At 43.2% G+C, this 21,228-nt stretch overlaps 1 protein-coding gene across 12 annotated transcripts in view; it reads left to right on the forward strand.

Moving 5' to 3' along the window:
- NPAS3 (neuronal PAS domain protein 3) overlaps window positions 1–21,228 on the forward strand; it is a gene marked incomplete at both ends in the record, with an annotated part of 860,982 nt that overhangs the window by 836,914 nt on the left and 2,840 nt on the right. For 8 of the 12 annotated variants that reach the window (XM_079700356.1, XM_079700357.1, XM_079700359.1 and 5 more), the window contains 3 exons: window positions 1,796–1,902; window positions 16,929–17,076; window positions 20,715–20,839. In XM_079700356.1, coding sequence (XP_079556482.1) covers window positions 1,796–1,902; window positions 16,929–17,076; window positions 20,715–20,839 — 380 coding nt within the window. The remainder of the gene's footprint in view (window positions 1–1,795; window positions 1,903–16,928; window positions 17,077–20,714; window positions 20,840–21,228) is intronic. The other 4 variants (XM_079700352.1, XM_079700358.1, XM_079700360.1 and 1 more) reach the window with 1 other exon arrangement.

A 21,228-nucleotide genomic window follows, 5' to 3' on the forward strand; every position in this document is an offset into this window, starting at 1 on the left:
GATGATAGTAATTATTTAAAAGGATCCCCGTTAAAGGCAATTGCATATTGAATCTGAGGGAACAGCATACCTGTGTGTCAGGCACTGTGCTACATTCATGTCACTTCATTCATCAATCCCCTCACCAGCCTCTGAAGTTGTTTTACAGATAAGGAAACTGAGGCTCGGCGTACAAGATGCCATCAGGCTTCTGATCCTGATACAGGTCATCGGACTGGTCTAGAGCATTCTACACATATATTAAGAGGTCTTTGTACACTGAGCTGGTCACACTCACCACGGTAACAGGCTCTGAGAGTACAAAAGTGCTTCCACTGTTTTGAGGGATTTCATTCAAATAAAAAATAAAAAACTGTCTTCCCTAAAAGAATGGAGTGCCTTTTCCCCAGGGTTTATAGTTTAATTAGGGATCTGCTAACTAGAAAATAGAGTCCGCTCCTTGACTCTGCAGGTCCCTAGGACAGCCTTGGGCAAAGCCCACATCTGATGCTTTCAGAGGAGCGGGCAAATTCCAGAAACACCAATGAAGGCCTTTAATGGCATCCTTATTCCCTCGTTTGCAGAAAGGGGATATAAACTGTACTTGGAAAGCAGTTAATGGTTTTAGGAAAACACCAACTAATCTGTTTTATACCAGAAAACCATGGAATCCTGAGAAAACACTCCAGTAATTCTAGTTTGGCCCAAAATATGATTTAAATTGCTAGATGTTGAGAAATTCACTCACTGGGTAGTGTATTTTCATTACTTTCCATATTATTTTGGTTTGGTTTGGTTTCTTATTTCCTTGCCTTTAGGGGTCAGAGTTCACTCCCCAGCAGCAATCTCATGGGTTTCTTAAAGGTGCCGTAGCTAAAGATTCACTTCATATTTGATGAGTCAGAAACCATGAAAAGAACAGGCAGGGGCAGTAAAGAGAATCAATTAAACAAAAGATAAATTCTCTTCGGGATGGACCAAAATGAATCTGAACTTGGACAGGGAGGAAGAGAAGCAGCATTTTGGCGTGTTTGTGTAAACCAGGCAGATTCCCCCAACGTTTTTTCCAGTTTTTGTTCTTTTCCTGTGCTCCTGCCTGAGGACATTGCCGTCTGGACAATCAGTGACAGAAGCTTACACACACGTATGGTCGAGCACAAGGCTGGCAGAGCTGCCAGAATGGTTTAAAAGTTTCCGTGTGGAATCCACCACAAAGTCCCAGTTAAAAGGGGCCGGAGTGAAAGCTGAGCTCCCAAATGGCTCAGACAAAAAAAAAGATAATACCCCCAGGCATCTGTATGTCTCAGCATTTAAATTATATCCCTTGAAATGCCAATTTGGACTTTGTGCCAAGAAGCAGTCGAAGCCCTTTTTCATGGAAATACCCAATAGAAGACCAATCTGTTTAAATGAAAGGTGTCTCTAATCATTTGGTATAAACATAACATGTTTTTATTTTATTATGTAACCTTGAATTATCTTGGCCTCTAATGAGGATCTCGCATTGTTACTGATTCTCAATAATTTCATAGAATTATGTTGTCTAAATGTGTATTCTGATACTAAAAAAAGAGAAGAAAAACCTATCTAATTATTTCAACACAATTGCTTGATCTGGCACAGTTCCTACTTTAGAAAAAGACTGTTTATATGTTAAAGAAAATAATTTTATCTAAAAATGGTTTTCCCTCAGTGCCAAGTCCTCACAGGTACCCTGGTATAATGAAAATTGTCAGTATATTTGTTTCTAAGTCATTTAACAGTTTCTATATTTCCCCTCCCTTCTGATTTCCAGCCTGTGTTCTTCTCTTTGTAGGATTAGTGATTATATGGATCTGACTCCTGTAGACATTGTAGGGAAAAGATGCTACCACTTCATCCATGCTGAAGACGTCGAGGGCATCAGGCACAGTCACCTGGACTGTAAGTACCTCCTATGCACGGGGACAGCTGATCCCAGCCGGAGTCAACTGTCTCAGATGCTCTTTTGGTTTCCATGCCAATTTCTCCCTTCACATCTCCTGTACATTTGAGATGACTGTCAGCGCAGAGTGAGAAAAAGTGAGACATAAATCGCTCCAACTTCTGTTGGGATTAGATTGAAAGCTGGACCTCCGGGCCCAGAGAAATTGCTGGATCTGTAGGCGCTCACCCGGGATTTTGTGGTCTCTTGTGCTCTCTCTCCCACGAAGTGATGGGGGAATCTTTGTCTTAAGTGCCTTCTTGACCCTTTCATTTTCTAGAGAGCAAATTCCACTGTGAAATTTGTGGTCTCAGTTTCAAAACAGACATGGGAGAAGACAAGTTCAGCTAGGCCAGAGCCGCATAAAAATTCCTACTTGACTAGCAGCAAAACTGGGATGAGGGGGGAGCCTGGATGACAGGGGCAGAGTGCCTCATGTGGATACGGCAGCTCTCAAAGGTGCTGAGTTTTCACTGTATTTCCGGAAAGAGGGCTATTTAGAGGGGCAGGTACCTCCATCTCCTGACTCTTGGAAGGGAGAAACTCATCTCAGCTCTTTGGGCCTGGTTCCCAGCTCCTGGCCAGCAGGCTCACCTCCAAGGCACCTTTTGTGGCATCTAAGCAAAGCAGGACCAGCAGTGTTCCGACTGGGTCCAAGCAGTAACTCACACACCAGCGTCCTCATGCACTCCTCCCTCATCAAACTCAGCAGGGCTGTTTCCACTATGTGTGCAAGGGATCTGACAATTCCTGCAGGCAAGAGGCACTGGGCTGGTGGACCTCTTAGGAAAGGGCTGCCCTTTTCCAACAAGAGATTCTTTTCATGACCATTCAGTAGACTCTTCCTAGAAAATGAGGGCCCTGCCTTCTATAGTCCTAGAAGGTTCTAAACCCGGTTCTGAACTCCACTTTTAAATACATGCAAGGGAACACAAAGGAGATGGTACAGCTTGAAGCAGAAGCTTTTATGTAGTAAAACCAGCCAGGTGGCCTCTGTATTAATTTCTTCTTCCCTTTCTGGCCACGGTTGAGGAGAGCTGTTTCAGATCTTTCCCGCCCTTTGCAGTTGTTTAATCATGTCAAACTCAGATCTTCAGAAGCGTAATGGAGAGACACTAAGCTAGCCGAAGTCTCAAACTGTGAGCATCTTGTACTGTGTTTTTTATTTGTTTGTTTGTTTATTTATGGCGTGTTGGGTCTTCATTGCTGCTTGCGGGCTTTCTCTAGTTGCGGCAAGCAGTGGCTTCTCTTGTTGCAGAGCACGGGGTCTAGGCACGCGGGCTTCAGTAGCTGTGGCGGGCAGGCTCAGTGGTTGTGGCGCACGGGCTTAGTTGCTCCGTGGCATGCGGGATCTTCCCAGATCAGGGATCGAACCCGTGTCCCCTGCATTGGCAGGTGGATTCTTAACCACTGTGCCACCAGGGAAGTCCCTTGTACTGTGTTTTGAACCCTGCATTAGCAACACTGACAAGGGAGCAAGGTCAGTGGCAAATTCTGTATACACTGTGTCTCTGGAAAAAAGCCTGCCTGTGAGGCTGCTCTGGCAGATTCTACTCCCAACCCAGAGTGCATGCCTTGGTATGGCCCCCCAGCGATTTAGGGAACACACTTATTGCTAAGAACGAATGGATGTCGGGTATCACAGAAGCAGATGGCTCTTCAATTAATTGGGGGAAGAAATGATGCTGTTTCCTGAAAAGACACATCAGGTTCTTTGTAGCTGGGAATTTAGAGAAAATGGAGAAAAATCAGGATCTTTGGAGGAAGCTATGAATATATTTTGGGATGTGGATATGCCAGAGATCCAGACTTTGAAAATGAATATATTGTTTGTAAGACACAGTCATAGACCATGTGTGTGGGGGGCGGGGGGCGCTTTTTCATTCTGGAATCTTAATCGAGGTCTAAATTCAGAAACCTGATGCTGACAAAAAGGAACTTTGTCACCCTCTGTTATTATTTGGAAAACGTCATGCTATCTCTCTGGGATTTGATTTACAGCTTGAAGAAATACAATTCCTCAGGAACAGTGAGCCAGGGCAGTTCATTTCTTCCCATAAAGCAAGGTCTCCAACAAATACATTTGATGCCATTCTTTCCGATCTACTTTTATCTCGTTTTCAGTACCTGGAATAATTTGAGAGTGCTGAAAATAAACAACTCCGTCCACCATTCACTATTGTGCTAGTATCCTAATTTTTCTGGTATCCTGCCAACTAATGAACAGAGAAGGTATGCTTTCAAATTCTGTGATTTTGTTTTCACTACTTGATATTGACATGCTAGCTATTGCTTTATGATTTCATCCGCTAACAGTGATTGAGTTCAGTCTTTCAACTCATACACATGACTTCTAATTTTAAGTTCTTTTAATAACCTTAAACACATGAAAAACAAATAGAATGAGCTGATAATTCAGCACAGTAAAATATACTTCACATATTTAGCTATCACGCTGTGGAATAACTCCACAATGTCAAGTAGCACACAATTAGTAAAACTGTAGGGGGAGGAAAAGGAGTGTTTTGATCCTGAAGAATTTTGATCCTAATCAGATTGAAATTTCAGCATTCTTGTAGTGCTTAATATCTTCAATCATACACACACACACACACATACACACACACAAATCAAACTGATGCCAATGTCAGGTTTTGCATTCTGTGACTGAAATAAAATGCTAAAATATACAAATGCATCTTGCTTTGTATAGTAAACATTAACATCATTATAAAGTAAGATTGAGTCTAAAATTATGTGATGGAATGTCTGATGTTTACCTAATTCTCAGACCAAAGCCAGCCCAGTAACAAAATGACAGAGCATGTAATAAGTCTTGGTTGTATAAACATTGAAAAAAAAAAAGGCAAAAAGCCAGCACAGCATCTTGCTTGTCCAAAGCCCTAGGCTATTACTGAAGGATGCCTCAACTGTGCCTTCTTGGCAGGAGAAGGTCATGGTGACATGGAATCAGCTCAAGTATAAGATAGAATTCTAAAACAAAGGGATGGTTAAAAAATAAACCACATTAACTATTTAGCTTTTCTTCCTAGAGCTATTGGCACAATTCCTGGTTCTGTCCATGAAAGGCAGGTTGTAGTCATCTGATCATATTTCTGATATTTTGAGATGTGTCTTATGCTCCAGTTTATGGATAAAACTTAAAGAAAAAAAAGACTCGACAGCCTCTGATAACTCAAAATGCTATCTTTATCACTTAGATCTATTTTCCTAGCATAGGCGTCTGTAAATCCATAGATGAACTTGTCTCTAGAATAAGAAAAGTAAAAGGGAATCTCAGCTATACCAGGATTTGACAACTCTGATAAATTGAACCAAAAACTTTGGACCAGTTACTCACCCACTAGGTTAACATGAGACGCCTGAGAGTTCACTGGGTTTCAACACAAAGAATCACTAGGAATCATTATCTATACCAACACAGTGGGTTAGTGAAATTACACTGGGATCTCAAGGGAGTTTAGGTCCTCTTTTATCATACTGTGACCAAAGACCTGTGTGATTTTTTTTTTCTCTCTAAGCCACCTCACTGGAGTCACTGAACCCAATTTCATTGATTCTTCAGGCCAAATTGAGCAAATCAACATTTCAAGGTTTGAATTTTAAATCACCCATATTAGCAATTATTTGAGCACCTTTTCTTATCACCCTCCAGTTCTCCATTGCTCAGGATGTATTGACCTCAAGATGACCAGTCACATCTCCCTGGAGTCACACACTCCCATTACCTAGAGCATCTGTGTCACTCCTGAATTATGAGAATGCCTCACCATGTACTGCTTTGCCTCTGCCTATAGCCCAGAAAATAGAAGAGCAAACCACACATGCTAACCATGTGGAGGAACACGCTTTGCATTTTGCTTTCGCCCCTGTCTATGGAAGATGCTGAATTTGCCTTGAGATATCTTTAGGGTTCTTCCCAGGTCACATCAGCAACGACTCTCTAAAACCTGGAAAGAGTGGCCTGAGGGAAAACTTCCTTTCTCTTTATTACATTGTGTCCCAGCAGCAAGGGTCAAGGCTCGGGCTCTGGAGCAGTGGAGCTTCAGAAAGAAAGAGCCAGCAAGCATAGACGTGGTGGCAGTTTTCCCCTCCTAGAACTGGATCCACTCTGGAAGATTTATTTCAGAAAGAGAGGAGGACTTTTCAGCTTGTCTATGAGATCATTAGAGTTAAAAAGCACAGCCTACCCAATATATTGGGGAGCTGTTAAAAAAGAATACAGTAGCCTGTTTATTTCTTAATTACAAAATTCTATACATCCTAACAAAATGAATACACTGCTACCTGGCATAATGCATTCCACGCTGTTTTGCATCAATAACCGCTACACTTCCCTCCTGAAGGCGTCTCATCACCAAATGCAAGCCGACTGCTTAATGCAGGACTAATTAGTATATCCCCTTCCAGTCTGCAGGCCCTCCATTGTAATTCCTTCCCTGCTCATTTTTTTCCACAACCGAGCATCAATCAAAGTAAGTGCCCTGCCTGCCTAGGAAACACAAGATGTCCTCCATGCATTTGTCATCTGCCACAAAAACAAAGGGGGAATGTAATTGTTGATTCGGGTATGCAGCCATCGCATGCAGTAAAGGAAGCAGCGAGTGAAGGAAGGAGGGAAGGTGTGAAGTTTGATGTCTGGACCAAATGCAGATGGCACAGGGGACTTTTTCTATTTCCTGATCTTAGCTTTTTCCAGCGCTGGGTCTTCAGGGATTGAGCTGCCACCTGATCATTGGCTGGACATTTTCCCCCAAAGCAAATGAGTTTTTCCTCTTCTTCCATATGATTATGAAAATTCGCATGAAAGGAAATGCATTTAATAGCTACCGTGTCTGACTTTTTTTCAGAAGCCAAGTCAGCCTACATCATGTGCCTATCCGCTAACTAAAAAGACTGTCAAATGGAGACAAAATAAAGTCAGGTTTTTATGCAGGAGTGGTGAATTAGGTATTTTTCGGTTTTGGTTTTGGTTTTGGCCGTGCCGTGCGGCATGCAGGATCTTAGTTCCCAGACCGGGGATCAAACCCGTGTCCTCTGCAGTGGAAGCTCGGAGTCCTAACCACTGGATGAAAGGAAGTTCCCAGGAGTGAGTTAGTATTATTACTTTACATCTTTTTTTCTTTTTCAGCAAGTGCTGATTTTAGCTTTTTAAGTCCAAGGTCAGGCAAACACAGAGAACAGAGACCAGCAAGGGCCTACGTACCAGCTGAGTATCCCTGCTTCACTACATACTAGAAATGCAGAATTTCAGGCCAACCCTCAGGTTTACTGAAACCAAATCTGTAGTTAACAAGATCCCTAGTTGACTCGCATTCATGTAAAAGTTTGAGAAGTACTGGCTACGCTGGTATTTAGAAGGCATTATTTTACATGGAGTAAAAGTAAATACAGATCAACTGTATTTACGATCTTAAGGACTTCATTTACCCCCCCAATTGAATGAATTTTATTAATAGTAGTGAAATATGAATAGTCAAGTGGCTCTGAGGGCATCTCAATCAGTGTTCAAATGAAACGAGTGTGATTACTTGGTAAAGGATCGACTTCTTTACAAAGATGTAAAGTTTTAAATTGCAGCGGAGAAAGTTAATATTTAGCCGTAGTAGTCAACCTGTAAGCAAAAGGAGGTCTTTCGTTTTTCCCCAGGTTGATATTTTTCCATGTACTTGACTGCACGTGTGACTAGGAAAAGTCATATTTTCCCTGTTCAAGGTCATCTAACATTTGTGAGTACTTACTACATACAAGCTTCGCAGTATTGCTATAAAGTTTCAAAAATAACTAAGTCATGGTCTCTACCTTCAAGCAGCTTACATATTGGTGGAGAGGACAGCAGGAAAACAGCCAGTTTTGAAAAGGTGGCATAAAATGAGGACTATCACGATGTGTAAACAAAACAAAGAAGCCCCAGAGGTGGGGGCCACCAAGGAAGGATAAGAAGTTCCAGGAGGCACGTTTTCCCTGGACGTTGAAAGAACATGGCAAGACGGCAGGAGATATGATGGGGGTGGGCGTCGGGTAGGTGTTGAGGGCATCCCAAGCTTTGAAGAGCACACGAAAAGGCGCAAAACGTAGCACGTGATCTTTTCTCTCTGCTCAGAGAGAAAGCCAGATCTTTGACTTGACTGATACATTCTAATGCAATTCTAACATGGATTCTTGGGCTTTTCCTTATTTTTCCTTATTTCCTTATTTCAGTTAGTAGTTGCTTTTATTTTCAGAACACAAACACCTGATACTTGAGAGCAACTAACCCATTGCTCTCATAAAGCATGATCAAGAAAATGAAACAATACTTCTAAATCCTCCATTTTAACAGAAATCAATTAACCTAAATTAACTCAATTCCAGTACTTCTTGTACTTTATACAAAACGAAGAACAAGATGACATCGTTTTTCTAAAAAACACGTTCTTTGAAATGTTGATTTAATGACACCCTGCATATCTCAAAAAAAAAAAAGCCCTCAAACTTTTTTTTAAACACAAATGAGCAGCATAGGATTTAATTTGTGTATGTGTTTAGCATACAGTGTTTTTCCATTAATATAGGGTTAGCTAAAGAGCAGGTTATTTGAAGCTCTTGGAGAATTCCCACCCCCTCTCTGGCCTCCTCAAATTTGGGGCGAGACACATTAGCCAGAACCCACCTGATTACAAGTAACAGAAAACCTAAGTAAAAATGACTTCAACTTTCTCTGTAATCGTCTTCACTTTCTCTTCATGATCAAAAGACAGCTGTAGCACAGCCAATGATTAGCTCCTCACAGGACAATGTCCAAAGTCAGGAAAGGGTCAGTTGCTACTTTGTGTTCATTTTTTGAAAGAAAAGAAAATATTCCCACAGGCCCTCCAGGAAAGTCTCATTGTCCAGCATTTCATCAAATGTCCCAGCCTCGGCCACACGCTGGATGGAATTACTGTGGCTGGTATAAACAAACATTTATCCCTCCTGAGACTTGGGGGAAGACCACCACACATAAAGCCCCAAATGGGAGTTCTATTACCCAGGAAGAAGTGGCAGAACAGCTGTTCAGAGGACACTCAACGGTGACCGCTACCTGGGAGAATCTGTAATGTTTTCACAACAAAGTACCAGAATTGCTGACGATCCACAGAACAGCTGAACACATGACGTTTGTCTGGGCTCCTTTAAATAGTCCCGATATTATGGAACACTAATTTTTGTATACCTATGCCTCACCACTTAGATATTTCTTGCTACAGATATTTAGTAGGCTTAATGAAATGACTGCATCCAGAAACACAGAGTCTGCCAGAGACATAAAATAAACCTGCCTATAAGGGGGTAGGGGAGGGTGGGACGAACTGGGAGATTAGGATTGACATATATACACCACCATGTGTAAAACAGAGAGCTAGTGGGAACCTGCTATAAAGCACAGGGAGCTCAGCTCGGTGCTCTGTGACGACCTAGATGGGTGGGATGGGTGGGCAGGGGGTGGGAGAGAGATCCGAGAGGGAGGGGATGTAGGTATGTGTACGGCTGATTCACTTCACTCTACAGCAGAAGCTAGCACAGCACTGTAAAGCAATTATACTCCAATAAAAATAAAAAAAGATTCATCTTTTAACCTTTTTTTAGGTCTCCCTACATCCCAGCTTAACCTTCCCAGTACTCCATTCCTCTTCATTTTTAAAGGAAGGTGAAGGACTCACCCAGGCCAGGTTGGACCTGCTGTGTTTTCATAGGCCTCCACGCCACTTTCCATAAATCATCACTCTGATAAACTTACTAGTAAAAATGACTGATAAGCATCTGTCTCCCATTCAAAGACAAAGAGAAGTAAATCCTTATTTTCAGAAGGAGGAAAACATTTTCAACAGTCTCCCACAGTAGAGAGACTTCCCCCTGAGTCTCGTTGTGCAGTGTTTCATCAGATTCCAAACCTAAACCAACCCCCGGGAAGGGAGACAGAATTTCTGTGACCAGTTCAGACTCAGACAGGAGTTCAGGCCAGTGACAGATTTTGCTCACTTTGCTATCCCCCAGTGCTTGGCACAGAGAGGCACATTCAAAAAAATTATTTATTGAATGAGTGGATAAATCCACCATTTCCCTGATTTCCTAGTCATAAATCTTTTTTTTTTTTTGCGGTACGCGGGCCTCTCACTGCTGTGGCCTCTCCCATTACGGAGCACAGGCTCCGGACGCGCAGGCTCAGTGGCCATGGCTCATGGGCCCAGCCGCTCCGCGGCATGTGGGATCCTCCCGGACCGGGGCACGAACCCATGTCCCCTGCATCAGGAGGCGGACTCTCAACCACTGTGCCACCACGGAAGCCCATCCGAGTCATAAATCTTAATTCCGTGCACAAGAGTTCAGTGTGTCCCTTTATATAACAAACCCCCAACAAAAAAGAAGGTTTGGAGGCTAAAAAATACTCTGTTCTTAACTATTTCAGGTCAAGAAGGTCAGGAATAAACAGTATTGAAACTCCCTGACAGGACTGAAAACAGCTTAAAAAAAAATCTGAGATCTCGGATGTCACTCGTGCCAACAATTACTTGGACTCTTCCGGTCCTAGAACATGATCCCCTCAATGTTCAAAAGCCTTGGTCTCCAACTCAGCACGTTATCATCAAGAAAAGGGGAATTTATTTTTTAAACTTAACAAATTGATATGTTCTCAATCAATGAAAAGTTTTCTACAGGATTCAGTATTAACAGTTAATAAAAATCTGTCAATCGGCGGCGGTGATATAGGAAAAAACCTATTCTGAGGTTATAAATCATACAGATAGCAATTCAAGCAGGGCCTGTCATTAGGATATTAGGGGGAAAATCCATAGATGATGCATAGTCATTCACAGACCATCCACGGGTCTTCTGTCCTTAAGCTCGTAACTCACATTAAGTATCAAATATCATTCAATTTGACCAAATATTACTCAGCACGTAAATTTACAAAAAAACTAAAAACCAATTTGTGGATGCCTGCTATTTAAGACATCTAGCTCACTAATTGCAAAATCTATAGGAAAGTCTGCACGGCATCAAAGCCTTGCTTGATCCTATGAGCACTTCTAAATGAAAAACTGCCTCTATTGTAAGTAAATAAAGTGCTAAATGCACAGTTCCTGGCTCTAATGCTGTCTCTCTTGTGGGTTTTGAAAATGACCTCCGTAGGCATCAAGGACTATAACTTTTTAGATAAAGAAAACTGTTCTTGTTTTAAGTCTATGTCAGGTTCATTCCCTATAGCCCACAGTTTTCAAAAGCAGAAGAAAAAGTAATCCAGAATTTAAAAAAGAAAAAAAAAAAGTCCTGTTTCCAGAATGAAGTTCCCTGTCAGCCTGCCTTGGGCCTTAGGTGGAGAAGCAGAGATTAAAGAGTCAGTATTCTTTTTCATGTTTCATCTGCCAGTTTTGTGAATGTAGAAAGAAAAACCGGTAGCTACAGCTAAGCACCCAACTGTGGTATTAAGTAGAAAGTGTGATTCTAGCACACACCCCCTAACTTACACGCTCTCCACATTAGTGAATTCAAAATTAATTTTTGAGTATCTAGCAGAAAACCCCCCACTCCCCATTCTCTGCAGCCATTGATGAAGGTAGCTCAAGGGGGGGTGAGCTGAGCAGCAGATGCACCCTCATATTGCCATGACGATAATGAAGCTCTTTGTTCAGCTGTGTGAATGTCAAGCGTGAAAATCTCCGATGATCTCACCATTTCCTATTTATTCTATACTTACCTGAATACACCAAGTATTACAGCTTTTTAATGCATATGCAAACCTCTAAAATGTCCTTTTGTGAGACACTTTGCTAAAAGACCGCTTTTGAGATGTCTTCTTCATCTCCTCTCCAAACTGAATTAGACTGCTTCCTTCTTTTGAAGACACAAGTAACTCACTATTTAGAATCTTTGGCTTTGATTTTGTGGAACAGCCCAACAGGAAGAGACCATGTTCTCTTTTTTCCTCCATATTTCTGAAGGCAAACTTGGACTGATTTGTTTTGAGTTACTAACAGAGTTATGTTCCTGCCACAGACACAGGCTTCCTTTATGTCCTTTCAATCATCAGTCTATCTCTGTGGACAAAGTTTTCCTAAGGAACACTGAAATCCCTCTGTTGGTCACTGCGTGCAGGGCCATAGATGTGCACTCCAGCAAGAGCTCATCAGATTGGGCGGGAGCGTGGGGGGGTGGGCGTAGTTTTTCTCTACAAGGAGTACATTTCTTGTATGCCTGCCACTAAGCTCAAACCAAGAGGCCAGGTGACTTTTTAAAAAGACAGTCAATCAATCCGAGCATCCAGTTTTTGTGGGGCAAAGTGTGTATGTGATGTAAAAGGTCACGTGTTCTAACACATAAGCATTTTTCTTTGGATTGAACTGTATCTGCCACTCCCTTCACAATTAGGGGTGGGTGGTATTTTGACACTTAGAGACAAAAATGGTCAAAGGAGCAGGGCTAGAATGGTTCCCCCAGCAAGATGTAAGTCTCTCCTTGTCTCTAGTAGTTTCTTCTCCCAAATGCAGGGTCATTTCTGTCCTCTGAAGAGCACAGTCTGTAACTCAAAGGCACCTGTAGCTTGGAAGCTGGAGCAGTACTGATACAACTTCTTGATTTTCCTCAAAGCTGAGCAATAGCAGCCAAAAGCAATTGGCTACACCCTAGACTTCAGGGCTCAAAGGAGCAAGCTGTCGTGCAGTAGCAGAGGCATCCACGGCTATACCTGGGACCATCCAAGACTGAAAGGGCATCTGGGAGAAACACAGTCAGCCTCCCTGTGTCTTCATGTTTACCCTCTAAAACCTAAGAAAAGGCCATTTCAGTGTTTTGAGATCCTTAAATAAAAACAAATTCCTATCGCACAGTTTTAAAGACATCTTTCCAGAAATGTTATGCTGTGATCATTGAATTCAGTGGGCACACATAGGCTGCTCTACCAAAAGGTTTGGACAGCCAAAAGTAAACTTTGGGATAAACCAAAGAGAAGATGCCAGGTTATGTGTCAGAAGCACTCAGACCATATCACAGTGTAAGACTAAAAATAAGATCCTCACAGATATTTCCTCTCTCTCTCTCTCTCTCTCTCTCTCTCTCTCTCGGTTTCCTCTCTTTATAGTTTGAGCACACTGTTATGAATGTCCTCCTGGGCTCATTGGTTTGATGAGGATCTATCTCTTTTCAAGGGACAATTAACCGGTTTTTAAGGACTTCCATACCAAGTAACTTACATCATGCTTATTTCTGTTTTTCTCCACAAAAGGGAGTTTGTGAAATAGACGAACACAGACATTCTCTCATTTCTCTCCATTATTTAAAGCTAAAAACCCCAAAATAAAAACAGCAGCCCTGGATTAGAGAGTATCAAAAAAGTTTTTGTGTTTTTCAAGTTGTCTAATTTATTACAAACTAAAAATCTCTTTCAAACTGGCACCAAAGTGGCTTTTCTTCCTGAGCTGATTAGGACCACATGAGCTCAGGAAAAGCTGTCAGATCCTGCCTCTGGCACAGCTGGAATGATCCAACTGATTTGCCAGTATGATTTTTTTTTTTTTTTAAAGCAGGAAGCTTCATCCACAAATCATAAATTTATATTCTAGAGCCCCAAGCAAAAATTATTCCGTGTTCATTTTAAAAGAAGCAAAATTCCATTGTGACCGCTTTTATGGGTCCTCCTGAAAAACAGACGCAACTGGGGTGATCTTTTGGTCAACATTTCATGCTACAGTAGGAGCTAACTCAGCGCCTTATCTTGAGTTATCTAGATTCCCACGGACACATGGGGGTGTCATTCAGAAAACACTGATCCTCAGGAAACAGTCATGATCCAAGACCATGCTGGAATGTCTACCTTTTCAGAATTCTGTTTCTCAGGCTGGCCCAGGGCAAATTAATGGATTAGGTTAAACTTGTCTTCTTGAGCTGACGGTGATGGGCCCCTGGATCTGCTCTGTGGTGTGGACCGCGGTAAGTGAAGGCACTCAAACAGCTCCTGACTCCCCAGGGAACCCCTCAGGGGTCCTTTTCTCCGCAGCTCTTTCACCACCACTTCATCACGTAAACTTGCCTGGCCTGCGTCTCTCTCACTGAGGTCTCCTCTCTTTGCTAGATGGCCCTTGGCCTGGGTGATAAATAATATTCGTGGAATCATGGGTCCTAATAACTTTGTATTTATCTTCTCAGGAAACACAGATGCACCTAATCAGACCCAGAGTCATGCTGCCTTAACCCCAAAAGGTGACACACGTCAATCTTTTAGCAGATGAGCCATTCTGCCCCTTCACAGCACGTCTATGGGGCCCACCCCAAGGCTGATGTTTTACTGGTCATGCATTTCAGAAAGGAGATTTTGTTTGTTTCTCTGTTTCTTTGTTTGTAAGTAGGAGAAAGTATTATTAGGAAGGAGAGGGCATGGTGATCTTTATGCTGATTCTGCAAACTCTAATTTGACTTTATAATTTCTGCCTCACTTTGCCCCTTGCTACGCACTGTATTGTGGGGTCTTTTTTTTTTTTTTTTTTTTTTTAAATTTTGCCTGCTTTGGGTCAAATTCCAGTCCAAAATCCCCAGCCAGGCTGGGCTGGTCTAGCCTACCATCTCAGTGTTTTCTTCATGTGACTCTATAAAAGGGGCTTCTTAGTCTCTTTGCCTTTATTAAAAATACTAGAGCCATTTGAAATTATCCCTTATTCCAGATACACAGCAGGTAGAATTATACACCAACCACTGATTGGGATGCTGCAAGTATTTCTGTGAAAATAGTGGGCAGAATTTCATAACCCATCGTTCCTCTATTAATAGTTAACCAGGTTGAGAGGATTTGAATAAAAGCACATCTTGTTGCATGCAACAATGGTTTGACAGAAGTGCTGTATGGCAGAGTCAGTATTTTACTGCTTTCAGCTTCACTACACAGTTTTGGAGCCGGGGAAGCCATGCATGCCGAATGGCAGAACTTACAATCGCCTACAAAAGCAGAGTACAGTCCTACCTGTGGAGCCTCACCACTAAGAGAAGGTGACAGTTCCGGGTTTTAAAAATACCCTAAACTGTAGAATAGTTTCCGAATAGAACTCGCCGCTCTTTGAAGCACTCATCAAAGCAAGGCTTTTTCAAGCCACTGTTAAGACATAAGTATTACATTTTACAACCATCCATTTCGTGTATTGTGAGACAAAAAAAGAGAGAATGGGAGAAAAGCATTGAAGTTTATATGTTTATGGATGAAATATATGGAGGTTTGATTTTTGACCACTTTCAGAGCTAGGAAGAGTGGCTCAGACATGATGATGGGAAGAGCTTCTACAGCCTTAAACACAGCTCTTTCCCAAAGTGACTTCCCTTTACCCATCCAACCCCCCCAAAAAAAATCAAAATGTACTTCATGAAACTATTGTATATGAAGCACTTATTAGCCATAATTAAATGGACAATATGAATTTACTACGTCTTTAGGACTCTGGCTTGTTCTGGTTTAGAGCAAGATGATTAATGCAAATACATATTACTTGAGATAACCATTTAGCAGCTAATTTAGCCAAATTTATTACAGCAGTTAGAGGTTTTTCATTTTAGCAGACGGAGACAAGGACGTGCCAAAAGTGGGCAGCGTGGACGAGTGCACACTGCCCTCTAGTGGCCGACCAGCTGGCGCGCTGCTGGGGGGTGTGGAGTCTCTGCAATTCGTATCCAAGCGATAACAGCGGGTTGTGCACGTTTCCGGCATCCGTAGCACTTTATTTCAGGGGCTGATTTACTGCACTCTTCCCCCTTTTACTAGCTCAAGCGTACCCAGATACAAATCAAATCCATTTCAACTTGCCAAGATTTTGGTTAAAGTATCATTTTTAACATCTGCATTTTAAAGCTCTCTTTCCGTGGATGTTTAATGGCACCGTTTCACATTACTGATTGTTTTTACTTGTTCCTTCATTTGGGGCTATATTTCAGAGTCTGTGTGGAGCTGTCACTCTGTTTGGCTCTAACTAAGTCAAACCTGTGCTTCCCTTAGGCCAGTGTTTCTCTCTGACTTGGTGAGGGAATGTATTTTGTTCCAACGTTCAGCAAATTTCTCACCAGAATCTCCCCTGACTGACCCATGTAGATTTGGTTCATACTATAAATTCTGTTCGACAAGATCAAAAGAAACCGGTACATAAGGACACGGGTTGATACTGCTCGCGCTGAGGTGAAATGATCAAAGACAGAGGCGGAAAGCATCTTTGGAACCATTCAGATATCCAGAATCGCAAAGAGGGCTACCTTGAAGCTATGAATAAATCACATCCAAATTTGCCTTTGTTCCCATCTGACGTCAAACCCATTGACAATATCCACACCGCATTAGCTGTTCTGTGAGCCAAAAAGATTTGTAGTCCTGTTATCCTTCCTTTCACACCATGACTGTCCAAAATGAAATAAAGTCTTGCTACAAACGCTAGTAACCCTAGCTCCGGAGCTACTGCTCCACTGAATTGGTGATTTTATTTGTCCTACGAATGGCATTCTACATTAAGCATACAGAGGAGCAGGCACCCCTGGCTTGATGCGGGACCTCCCCTTTCTTCTTTTTTTTTTTTTAATTAATTTATTTATTTTTGGCTGTGTTGGGTCTTCGTTGTTGCCCGCAGGCTTTCGCTAGTTGCCGCGAGCAGGGGTTACTCTTCGTTACGGCGCGTGGGCTTCTCACTGCGGTGGCTTCTCTTGTTGTGGAGCACGCGGGCTTCAGTAGTTGTGGCTCGCAGGTTCTAGAGCGCAGGCTTAGTAGTTGTGGTGCACAGGCTTAGTTGCTCCGCGGCATGTGGGAACTTCCCGGATCAGGGCTCGAACCCGTGTCCCCTGCATTGGCAGGCGGATTCTTAACCACTGTGCCACCAGGGAAGTCCGGGACCTCCCCTTTCTAAGCTTCAGATTTTGCAGAGATGATAACCATTTCGTCCCGGTCCTAATATGCAATGCCTTCTATTCTGTTTTGTTTTTTCACCAGTGCTGAATAAGGGCCAATGTGTGACAAAGTACTATCGTTGGATGCAGAAGAATGGAGGATATATTTGGATACAGTCTAGTGCCACAATAGCTATTAACGCCAAGAACGCAAATGAGAAGAACATCATCTGGGTGAATTATCTTCTGAGGTATATTTTGGAATTCTTTTTCATTTCCATCTCAGTTATAAAACATGCAGCCCAATGGTAAATAGCTGACATGTTGTATTATCTTTTGACAGTATCTGGTGTGGAATTATATGGAAATTCTGCTTTTCTTTCCCCAAGATTCAAAGAAATGGGAAAAGTTCAAAGCCATGTCGGTAGGGACTTCGAGGGCAGATTTGCGAAATGTTCAATAGTTCTTGGTCTGCCAACCTTGGGGCAGTTCTGCAGAGGTTGCTTTGGTTTCCCCACAAATGTTCGGGCCAGAAAAAGAACACAGACGTTTGCCTCCAGTGGAAGCATTCAAAAAGCATCTCCTTCTCCCCCACACGTTCTCATACTCATGCACTCCAACCCTCGTGAAAATTATGAAAAGGGGATGCAGAAGAAGTGGCAGAGTTCATATTCCTCCTGTATCCCATCTCTTTGAAGTCCTCAGCATATCACGTAGGGTTGGATTCCCCAGACTTTCAAGTTTTGGTAAGCAAAGGGAGTCGCCTTGCCAGAATTGAGACAATTTCAGTGTAAAAATGAAGGCAGTCTTCTTTTGCTTGCTCTGTGATCAGGCAAGGGTGACCGCTGTTTTAATGCATCCTCAAATTTATATCCATTAATGCAGCCAAGCTCAACAGCCTCCTGAATTCCAGTGTGCAACACCACTCGTCTCTCCGTCGTCATCTGCTTACTGCCTGTGGATTCAGGCTAGCACCAAAGTAACCAAGACGCATAGCCTGGGTGGTCTGCGTCTGGGGACAAGCTTTCTGAGAGGTTCCCCACCAATCCTGCCATGAAGCTACCCAAATGCTCAGCCTGGCTCCCTCCCACCATTGTCATTCTAGTCTTTGGCTCCTCTTGGCCTAAAGCCACCAAGCAGGGCCCACATGTGGTCTGAGGAGGAAAACTTCCAGTAGGTCTTATGAATGGAAGTTGTTGCCCTTTGACTGATAATCTAGACAGGGAGTACCGAATCCCATTTTTCTTTGAGACAGAGATGCAGACAGCGGTGGCTCATCAGCACACTGACCCTTCAGAGTGTGTTTGCGTCCGCTGGTGACGACTTGAAGGCATGAATGTGCTTGCTCCCAATAGCATATCAATCAGACACTAATGATTATTGCTCTAGAGAGGGCTTTAATGTGCACCACTTAGAAGTCTTCATTCATTGACTTTCTTTTCCCTTTTTTGACCTCTTCTACTCTACATTAATGCTCTCTAAAGGTAAAAGTATGGGTATCTAATGGGGCTTTCTCCAAAGCCTGCCTTTCATGCAAACTATCCCCTGTGTTTGTGATATGCTCAAGATGGGTTCTGCTATCAGGGAATTCTTTTACTTAGGGGTTTATGGAGCAGTGGCTGTATGCAATGCAGAAGGTTATAAAAACTCACATGCCAAAGAGAAGACAGAATAAGGTATTGTGGCACTGACATTCACTGTGCCAAGGAGACCCATTATTATTAAAAGTTAGACATTAGTAACAGGGACACCATAGACTGTAGGATGGCCGTCCCCCAGGCTGCTGGAGCCCAGGGCACTAAAGTAATCCCTGTGGTTGTTCATCTCATTCAGGGAGACCTCTTCCCATCTGGATCTTTCTTACTGCCTCATCAGCCTCATGACTTCCTACTCTGCCCCCAAACAGAGGGAGTGAGGAGGGGTAAGGAGAGGTCAGCTGGTGCTACTTTGGAGCAACACTCTTGGTCTAGCCTAGGATCACATGGTACAAGCTCATGAGCGTTTGGTTCTCCTGGTCCACCTAATTCCATATGGAGAAGAAGGAAGCAGTTTGGGTACCAAAGACCAGCCTTCAGGCTCAAAGAGCCTCAATCTCAGGCATGCCAGACGTGTTTCAGCTGACCTGAAGACTCACCCTGGGCTCAATAATAGAAGACTGGGGGGCTTCCCTGATGGCGCAGTGGTTGAGAGTCCGCCTGCCGATGCAGGGGACACGGGTTCGTGCCCCGGTCCGGGAGGATCCCACATGCCGTGGAGCGGCTGGGCCTGTGAGCCATGGCCGCTGAGCCTGCGCGTCCGGAGCCTGTGCTCCGCAACGGGAGAGGCCACAACAGTGAGAGGCCCGCATACCGCAAAAAACAATAATAATAATAATAATAATAATAATAAAAAACTAGGAGTTGGCTGACAAGGGACTTGTGAAGCCACATGGCCTCTGGACCAAAGGAGACTGACATACGTGAGCTTTAGCAGAGGAAGCTCCCCAGGTCTGTCACTCATCAGGATCACTTCTCCAGGCTGGAGGTCTAGGAAGAAGGGCCTTGGCCTGATTGCAGCTATTGAACTTGGTTTTTCTGTCCCACATTCCTGTCCTCTGTTCTTCCCCAAGCAGTATTTTCATGCTCCCTCTTCCTGGCCAGAATCCCTCACTTCTGGGCTCTATCCAGGCTTGCACTTCCCTGTTCTAAAATTACTGCTCGTCCAGTCTTCTTCCTGTACCCTCACAACACCTGGCAGAATTACAGAAACTGCAAGGGCTAAGGCTACCTTCCCAGCATCTGGCTCATCTGATCATCTAGAGAAAGCTCTGCTGCTGACGCTAATTCACACTAAGGGGTAAAGCCCTGATAAGTTATCTTAGTGAATTAACCCCCCTGGGATATTTGCAGTTTTAGTGTAGTTACTGAAACAGTGACTCTTTGATACAGGAATTTCACTAGAAATTAGCTAGTGAGTCACAGAGACCTATGGAAGGTCTCTGGCTGACTGGCCATGATAGAAGGACAGAAGAGGCATTTTCCACTTGGAGGCATGAGACTTTCCTAGTGCCTTCAGATTATGCAGCTGGTACTGCTCATACGCTGGCCTGGCCTTGGAGTGGCATTTCTAGAAGATCGCTGACTGACCGAACACACTCCCTTTTCCAGAGGAGGCTTGTTTCTGAATTACAAATAGAAAATTAAGCACTTTTGTGCAAATGGGGTTAGCTTCAGTCTTTCACACTGGGACTCTCCCCACTGCAATCAGATTTCCAGCTAACAAGCCACAGGTGTACGCCACAAGAGCAGATGAAAATGTAATTGTAATGGGTGTGTTGACAGTTCAGTAGCCATAATCCACGCAGCCCAAGGTGCACCTGTGCATCTGTCGGATCATTAGGTGCTGAGGGCTCTGCCCCCCAACTCCCCGCCCCCAATAGCCTTAGAGCCATCTGAACAGCTGAGGACTCCATCAAGGAACCAAGACAAGGGTACTGAAGCAATGGACTCAGTAGGAGCCCAGGTGAAGGCAGGGCACCCCGGGAGGCAGGGGAATGAATTGTTGAGGGTGCTTCACTCATCCTCCCTTCCCCCAGGTGTGGTACTGGGAGGAATGTCAAGCAGCCCAGTTCCCTGGCCCCCAGTGGTACCTGATTATTTGAAAGCTTTTTGGTGGCTTCCATGTAACATTTGGGTATTCAGTCATTGTGGCAAGTGCACCTGTTCCCCAGCGCATGCAATCCAAGCTTCTGTAAAAGTCCCATGATGAGCTGAGAAATGATTGCATGCCTAGTCTTTCAAACCCTCTAAACTCCAAAAGTTCGGGGCAAGGAAGTGGGAAGAAGATGGTCAAAAGCAACCCATCCAGAATGGGTGTCTGCACTCTTGATGAGCACCTCCCTCCTCCACAGCAACCCCGAGTACAAGGACACGCCAATGGACATCGCACAGCTTCCCCACCTGCCGGAGAAAACTTCGGAATCCTCAGAGACCTCCGACTCTGAGTCAGACTCTAAAGACACCTCAGGTATTACAGGTATTACGACTTCTCCGTGTTCTGCAGTTATGGCTTGCCTTTCCAAACTTGAGGGGTGGGCAACGGCCAAAGGAGTGTCATCTGAACGAAGCAACTGGCCAAAGTTTATATAGGGATATATGTCACATCAGGTTATTACTGAATCTTTCTCAACACATATATGTATATATACTTATATACCACTACGTACAGATGTACACACTACGTAAGTGTGTGCACATATATACAATACATACTTTTATGTATGTGGTGTTATGTAAATATATACATGCATCTAAATATGTATAAATATATACATGTATGCATGTTGTGGTATGTATTCATACACATAGGTATATTATGGTATATAAATATATATACACAAATATACAGAGAGATTGATTGATTGA

This window comes from Hyperoodon ampullatus (genome assembly GCF_949752795.1).
Source record: "Hyperoodon ampullatus genome assembly, chromosome: 3".
NCBI classification, from domain to species: Eukaryota; Metazoa; Chordata; class Mammalia; order Artiodactyla; family Ziphiidae; genus Hyperoodon; species Hyperoodon ampullatus.